The sequence below is a fragment of the Camarhynchus parvulus genome, chromosome Z (assembly GCF_901933205.1).
Source record: "Camarhynchus parvulus chromosome Z, STF_HiC, whole genome shotgun sequence".
Classification (NCBI taxonomy): Eukaryota; Metazoa; Chordata; class Aves; order Passeriformes; family Thraupidae; genus Camarhynchus; species Camarhynchus parvulus.
The window spans coordinates 46,607,235-46,615,897 of NC_044601.1; the positions used below are offsets into that span (position 1 = coordinate 46,607,235).

The 8,663-nt window shown below is 42.7% G+C and overlaps 1 protein-coding gene across 1 annotated transcript; it reads left to right on the forward strand.

The window, feature by feature from the left end:
* The first annotated feature begins 5,820 nt into the window (after window positions 1–5,820).
* On the forward strand, window positions 5,821–8,177 carry S100Z (S100 calcium binding protein Z). The gene is made up of 3 exons (XM_030969044.1): window positions 5,821–5,902; window positions 6,706–6,863; window positions 8,019–8,177. The coding sequence occupies exons 1-3, from the start codon at window positions 5,821–5,823 to the stop codon at window positions 8,175–8,177; spliced, it is 399 nt and encodes a 132-aa protein (XP_030824904.1).
* Window positions 8,178–8,663: the final 486 nt, after the last annotated feature.

The following is an 8,663-nucleotide window of genomic DNA, read 5'->3' on the forward strand; positions in this document are numbered from 1 at the left end:
TGCAGCCAGAAGTACTCCTAAACTCCAGTTTAGGGTTAATGAAAGTTTTCTACATATTTTACAGATTCATATACAGCACAGTACATTCATATAGAATAGATGTTGCCTTCACAGGCTAGTAGTGAATGGTTGCTCACAGAGGTAGGAAATGGTGAACAATTTTCTATGAGGAGGAGAAGAAAGCAGTAAGTGGTAACTGAACTCAGTACCTAAAATACTGACAATGCCACAATTTCTGTGCTAAGTGGGTGTCACAAGAGGAATGACCACTATGGGAACAAGCAGAGTTCAATGATCTTGACAGTTCAGTGAAAAAGTCACTTATGTATTTGGAAAGGAGGTGTATAACTTGTTCAAAACAGGACTCAACAGAGAATATAAGGATACCCTTCAGTTGGGCAGCCCTTGAAGTGTAACTGTCTTGGTTTAGAGCAAAATTTTGGGAGAGAGAGTCCCCAAAGGGGCTCTGGTAGGAAGGTAAATTCAATCAGCCCCTCCCTCCCACAACCAGTCTGGGAGAAAATACCTCCTTGGAGAAAAGTGGAAAAAAGCTGTTTATTAAACAATAGAACCTAACAATATTAAAATAATAAAACCCCTTGCCGCTCTAAAAGAGATGACAAACTGAGAAACCCCCCATCCCCAGGTTGCAGCTCAGCTCACTCAGTCTCTGATCAGTCCTTCTGGTGCTGGAATGTGTCGCAGGCCAGGCCCGGTCCGGCCCGGCCCGGTGGCCACAGGTGCGAGCTGCCGGTGCTCCCCTGGGTGTTCAGTCCAGAGCAGGTTCCAAGAGGTCCAAAGAAAAGGGAAAAAACCACAGTCCAGGGAACTTCTTTGCCTCAGCCAGCTAAAAACTAACTAAAAGCAAAGGAGAGCTCTCTGTCCTGCCGTTTGTCCGTCCGCAGACAACACAGTCCTGGAGCAGGAATGTGGGGGAGTAAATGCAGTGTCTCAGGGAAAAAAAAACTGTGCGATTCTTCTCTCCCCCCTTTCACTCTCTGCAACAAGTCTTAAAGGTGCAAAACTTATTATTATTCAGCATAAACAAATGAGACTATTTGGGGATAAAAGCATCATATAGTCAACCCAGGACAGTAACCCATTAAAAAAGATACCTAGAGTAAACTACCAAATCTAGGTGGTAAAAGCTACTAGCAAGACATTTAACTGTTGTTTGCTATTCTGCTGCCTATGGGATCACAGCAGTTTAAAGACTTTTGAAGATGTCAGCTGGAACCTGTTGGAGAGGGAGACATTCCTTATGTAAATGAATAGATCAATCAGCCACCCATATATGGCAACAGACCACCAATAAAAATGCTAACAATCCTAAAATGAAAAAATGCTCATTATAATTTAACAAGAACTTCTAACTCAAATGTAAGTGTCATAAACTCCTTAATCTATTTAATACACTCTAGTCTAATCTAGCCTCTAAGCCAATATAGGATTTTTATTGTGTAGTATAAATGTCCTTATGAACCTTGCAGTTTTGCCCCCATCTCACCTTTTCCCACTTTGGGACTACAACACTGATTCAAAATATGTGCATACTAAGAGCTGTATGAGTTTGGGAAAAATAAATAATGACAGGATGTGGGTGGGAGGCTGACTTGCCTTTCCCAGTGCAATAATTACTTTTGGGAAAGTGTTCCTCGCATGCATTCTGGCAAATGTTGAAAGCCAAATGCCCTAAGTACAAGATTCTCACACTTAAGCTGAGTAGTATTTTACTATGGCTTAGAGTGGCACTCTATAAACTGCTCTGGCTTAAATGCAGCTTTTGTCATGTTGTCTTGAGATCAAGGAGAAATCCTGATGAATAAGTCACAGCTCCTTCCCAGCTGTGGAGGAAAAAGAGCTCTGCTCATTTTTTGAGGAGCAGAGACCACAAAAAGAGTAATAAGATTTTCTGCCTATGATCTGACTGTCCCATCTCCAAGTGGGAGGGGAGGAACAGTACCACAGAGCCTCCTAGCTGGGTGCATGTTTATATTACCCTAACTAAAATAAGGGGAATCAGTCCTGCATGTTGGGTCCTTTCTCAGATTTACAGGGCAAGGAACAACCTCCCTTTCTCTCAACAGCCGCCAGTGAAATCATAGAATCACAGAAAACTTTGGTTTGGAAGGATCACCTTAAGGATCACCTGGTTCCAATTCATCTGCAGTGTCCAGGGGCACCTTTCACTAGACCAGGTTTCCCAGAGCTCCATCCAGCCTGGCCTTGAAGACTTCCAGGCATGGGACATCCACAACTTCCTTGGGCAACCTGTGCCAGTGCCTCACCACCCTCTCAGAAAAGAATATATTCCTTTTATCAAATGTAAACCAACTCTCTGTCCATTTGCTGCCATTACCCCTTGTCCTGTCACTACATGCTCTTGTACAAGCCCCTCTCTAGCCTTCTTATCAGCTCCGTTTGGGTACTGGAAGGCCACAATTAGATCATCGCAGAACTTTCTCTTCTCCAGGCTGAACAACCTCAAGTCACTCAGCTTGTCCTCATAGGAGAGGTACCCCATCCCTCTGATGATCTTCTGGAAGTCACAGTGACTGACTCATTGTGTAAGCCTAGCTAGCTTAAGTCTATCACTTTCTTGAGAAAACATGGCATACAGAATTCAGCCTTGTAGACTACTTGTGCTGGGCCGGGTGGAGACTCTGCCCCTTTGCCTTCTGACAGCCATCACTTCCACAGGGCACACTTTAATGTTGAAATATTCACTGGGAAAGTATATAAGGGTCAAGGAGATATCATGATAGGGACAGTAAAACATGGAAATAGACTGGGTGAGTCAGGGTAGACTGCTAGATAGATAGACTGCTCCCAGATTTATTTTTGAGTTTAAGTGAAGAGTCAAGACTATTTGAAGGTAATTTATAAAGTCAAAGTATTTGTGGTAGTGGTAGGTGGTACAAGAAGGGCCAGTGCTCACCACTGTACTTTGGGATGCTCAGACTGGATGTTAGGGCAGCCATCTTCCCCAGGGAGATAGTGCAACACCTAAGCAGGTAACCCAAGAACTTGTGAAATCTCCATCCTTGGAGGTTTTTAATATTCACCTAACAAAGCTGTGTCTGCCTAGTCTAATGCTGAAAATTGTCCAGCTTTGAGCAGGCAGTGGAAACTAAGCATCTCCAGAGGTTCTTTCCCATCAACACTGCTGTGGTTTGGCAGGCTCTGATGGACAAAGTTAAGGCACGAATGAGGAAGACACCATCCTTCACCATGTCTACAGGCGGTCCTACATTCTCTGTCAACCATATCTGGTGCTGCTCCTGTGCTTAAACTGCTGGAAACCAGAGTGCAGGGTGAGGACTGATGGGAGAGAGGTGTTTGCTGAAACAGTCGGGTCTTAGCCTGATATTGAATTGCTTTACAGTCTGTGCTGACTTTAGTTATCTTCAGTGCCAACTGGATATCATACTAAACCAGATTGTTCTGGGGTGTTGGATGAGGAAGTGTAAAACAGTTGATTGATAATCATGAATTTTGAGTAGACAGTGCTGGAGCTTGACTTCATAGAAGTTGTGAGACATCTGCTGTCATTGGAGCCACTGGCAGGATTTTGCTAGCTAGGGAGGAAAGGACTAGTCACGGCAAATTGCATGGACCCCTTGACAAACAAGCTCACTGCAACAGCTCCCTGTGTATGTCACCCACTAATGGGTGGAAAAGAAGGTTCCTTGCACAATTAGCTGGAGTGAAAGTACCCGTAGAAAGAATCTGTGCATATTATATAACTGTATAAATTATTGAGCTGATGTTCTGGAGATAATAGAGGAAACCCTTTCTTTCTTCTGTGCTAAGGATGGCAACTCTGAAAGTTTACACCTGTTTCCTGGAATTTGTACCTCCTGTAGGCTCTGCTTAGATAATTAATTTGCAATATTCATTACCTAGAGGATCAGTGTAATAATATATAGACAAACAGAGGGATTTCATGCTTATATATTGAGTCAGCTGTGGTTTTTCTTCTGGGCATGGGTGAAGCTGCTGTTGAATAAATGGCAAAAGCCCACATAAAACCAACAACAAAAAACAACCAAGTATTTTGATGTTTATCCGTATAATAATATTTCTGAGCAATAGTTATAATCATTAGTGAATCACAGGCAAGACAGAACCATGTGTCTGTAGCTACATTAGGAGCCCCGTGCTTTTTCATCTCATCTGCAGACACAGAGGATTCCCAGAACTGAGTGGGAGAGATATGCTGTGCCTGATATCACTCATGTTCTTCTCTCATATGCTCTATATGATCCAGCTAGATCCCAGTGTTTATAGGAGGACAGAAGCACAAGGAAAACTCCTGCACAAAATCAGGCCCCCATGAGCTTTCCCCAAATACAGAAGAGGTATGGAGAGCAGCTCTCCTCCTTGCTTTCCTCTCACTGCAGGAGAGATATATTCCTCTTGTTCCTCTGGTTTCTACCTTAACCTTTTATAACAATTCCCTGAGTGCTGGCTTGCCCTTCCCTGGTGAGTACTCCTGGCCGCAGGGATGGCAGTTGCAGGTGTATGCCCTGCACACAGCACTGTGCATGCCCACAGGGACCTCCAGCCAGAAGGGCCTGCATATTTTGGAAATGAAACTTTACACATGGTCACTTCCCTTATCACTGGGATCCAGTATTTTTATGTGTTCCATCCCCTCTTCTTCCCTCCCTTTTTCCCCAGAGACCCACACAAGACCCCCAGGTTGTGGAGACTTGTCACAACAGCACAGGCAGAAGAAACACATCTGAAGGCACAGGAGGCAGGCAGGGGTGTGGGCTGAGATATATGATAGTAGTCAAAATTAGGAGCGCTTGGAGGATTTCAGAGCTAAAAACAATGCCTGCCTAATTCTCTTTCCCCCTGGCTAGAATGAAACAAAGAAGGAGCTGCAGCTCTGCTCCCTGTTCATCTGCACAGTTGTGCATGCTGGACAAATGTGTGCAGCTGGTACAAGGCTTTATTAAGGGAAACTAAACCCTCAAGCAAACTCACAAGCAGTTTTCTGTTTCGTGTGTCTGTCATGAACACCCTGGTCATTTGTTATTTGGGGGGTACGCCCTACATGGTGAAGCTGCTGTTTCCTGTATCCCTCAGCCATCATTCCCAGCATCAACAAGTTCCTGGAGTTGGGGCAGAAGACACTTATTGCCCTTCTGAGGCCAGGTCATTTATTCAGAGGGAGAATACTGGACTACAGTTTTCGCGCAGGGCTGTAAAATTGAAGCCAAGACTGTTGTTCAGTGTACACTGCAATTCCAGGCACACCTTCCACTGAAACTGGTTCCCTGATTTGTTCCTGGGGACTCATTTACTACAGCAAGAATTTCATTCATCAAGAGAAAATGTTTTAGGTGTATGGAGATATCTGACAAAGTAGATGTCTCAAGGGATATGTGGCAATCTCACCGGCAAGCCTATCCCCAGGCACCCAGGTACCTTTGAACTCTGGCTGCCAGCACTGAGGCAATTAGACTGTAGAAAAACTGAAAGACAGATTAGAAAAGGTTCTTTTAAAAATGGTGGAAAGTTGTTTTATATCGACTTGGTGATTGTTAGCATTTTCTAATTTTGACCTTCAAGGTCCTTAATGGGCATATTTGTAAAAGGTCAAATGATAAAGAGTATCCCACGCGTTCCAAATGCAGCCTTTACTCTGCCTGGTGAATATTTTAGTGACCCAGTTAGAGCAAGAGGCTTTTATTGAATGGAGTAGGCAAATGCAGAGGGAAACAGAAGACCCGTCATCCCTGTGACAATTATACGTCTGTCTCTATTTGTGTAATCCACCCTCTCAGCCTGATAAACAAGAGCCTGTGCATGGGCTCTGAAAGGAAGGTGACCATCACCTTCTGTGATCTAGGTATTTTCTTGTGTACTCCTCCGCTAGCCTGTAACACAGGTAAGTCTTAACCTCTGCATGATGATATTGTTTAGGACTCCAGTCCTACTCTGAAGTGCATTCTGGCTTTTTAATCTTTCTGTGGGGCTTATTCAACATGTTTCACTTATACTTGATTTCTACTTTCAGTTACTTTTGGAGTCCACTACTTTGCAAGTAATTGCATTTCCATCTGGTTCTTTTCATGTTGCTTCCCTGTGTACCTTCTTACTGTATGCTCAATGAAGCAAACCTTGGGGATGATCAGCTCACATCTGTTTACTGCAGGCAATTTATAGGAAAAAGGCTCAGCCCATGCAAATATGACTGAATAAATTGACAGATGATACTTATTCTTATTATGGGTGATCTTCCTCTGACCACCTTTAAATTGGTGTGGAGCTTTCTATATAAATGCACTTTTACTTTCCCAGATGGAACTTTTTGAAGACATTTTCTTGAGAAAAATTTTAAGTTAGCAGGAAGGAAAGTATGCCTCCATTTTTCCTGTATTTTCAGGTATAGGCGCAAAAGTTTTCCTTTTACAGCAGCTTTATAAAATGGATACACAGTATCTTGTTTTCTTAAATAAAAATCCTTTCTTTCCATTTACCTTTTTGAAGCAATTGCTTATGAGTTCAGGACCATGGAGTTTTTTTATTACAGTACATCCTTGCTCACACACAGCTAACAGGATGGATCAACTGAAAGCCTGACTCTTAGCCTAACAATCCCTGTCTTCATCTGGCCCTCCTTCCATTCCCAGGGACTGGCCTTTGGTTTGACTCCTGTGCAATGTCAGTGACCATATCTTTGCCCCACAGCTCTCCTGGTCACTGCTATGACCACTCCACTGGAAGATGCAATGGACACCTTGATCAGGATTTTCCATCACTACTCGGACAAAGAAGGAGACAGGAACAAGCTCAGTAAAGGAGAACTCAAGGAGCTCCTCACCAGTGAGCTCACTGTCTTCCTTTCAGTAAGATGCAACTTTTGAACCTCCTGAGTGACTGTGTCATGAGTGGGTTAAGCAGCTATCCAAGTGCTTGGGCAGGAATAGCACCTCCTTGTGCAAGGCCCATCCTGTCACAGTCTCTCAGATAACAGTTCTTTGTGGGGCTGTACAGAAGAATATGATGTCAAATGTCCCATTTGAGAAATATGTTTTCAGAGGGTGGTCAGTACCCTCCCATGTACCACTGGCAGCAGAGATGGGTACTGGTGCTGTGCAATCTCCACTGTGCTTTTGAGAGGGAGGACTAGGCCAGCCTAGGAGCAGTAGCAAGATCAATGCTAAATAATGGCCAGTTTGTTTGTTTGTTTCTTTGTTTGTTTGTTTTTAATGATAGGGCATAGATAAATCCACTGAAGAATTAAATGCAGCAACCAGTTGTCATGAGACAGGAAAGTAGCTTGTTCACACTGGCCACACAGTATTGCTGCTTGTGTGTCCTGCAGAGAGGTGCTAAGGAAATCCTTTCAATGACAAGCTGCTGATTTGAATATCTCTTTGCATGTTTGTTATGTTCTACATTACACAGCATAGATGCTTTTATGGAATCACAAGCTTTAAAAATAATGTTTTTATGTATCCTCTTAATTATCAAAAATTATTGTGGACTCTATCCCAGAAGGATTTTCTTTACATTGCATTCATTTCCTTGAATTAGATTTTCTTTTAATCTTGGCTATTGATTTATTATTATGAGATTCAATGTTCTTGCTCCCACTGAATAGGATGGTTGTTTGCCAACCAGAGTTCTGAATTTGGTGAATGGATATATAATATGACAATTTATGAGTATTCTGTTGGAAATCTAAGTACTGTTTGTCAAGGGATGATACAGAGAAATGCACTTCACAGATCCATCTTGACAAAAGAGATCCATTTTAGTATCTCCTAAAATCTGTTTGATTCATTTCAGTCCCTATTTAGAACTTGTATACCTTTTAAGGGCTGCACTGTCTTTAGTTTTTGATGTTGCAGTGACTAGAGATGTATTACTGTTCAGGTGCATATTTGATGCAGCCTTTTATTTAATAACACCAGCCTTGTAACATAGCAGCAGTGCCAGGCGTGTCAGAATTGCACATTCACGACCTGCACAGCTAAGTCACTTTTCTTTCTCTCTAGGGCCAAAAGGACCCCCTCCTGGTTGATAAAATTATGAATGACCTGGACTCCAATAAGGACAATGAAGTGGATTTTAATGAATTTGTCATTCTGGTTGCTGCTTTGACTGTGGCATGTAATGATTTCTTTGAAGAACAGCTAAAGAAAGAGGAATTTTAAAAATCCTCAATGAAATCAATCTCCTGGCCACAAATGCAAGCAAAGCATGCCTAGTTAGGTAGCCCTCATTGGTGTTTAGTGAATGCAAACCATAATTCCTCCAACTGTTACTGCTCTAAGACATTTATGGAGCTAATCAGCAGCTGGTGTAGGCTGGACCACAGCCAGCTTACACTACTTGAGATGCACAATATTTCTAGTCTGTGCACTCCATGCATCTATAACATGCCTTCATCAGCTGGCCAGGTCAAGGGCTTGGGGTGACAGATAATTTGGCACGAGTTGAGACTTCCATTTTTTCAATGTCAGTGGAAAGTACAAGGCATGGGAATGTTACTTATATACTTTCTGCATGGAAAAATTTTGGAATGAGACACAACACCTGCACTTTAGTTTTCAGTCATTTTATAACAATCGTACTTTGCAGCTCAAACCCAGCAGATTCTTTTTTAGCTCAGTTCTGCTTATTCTAAAACCTTTGTTAGC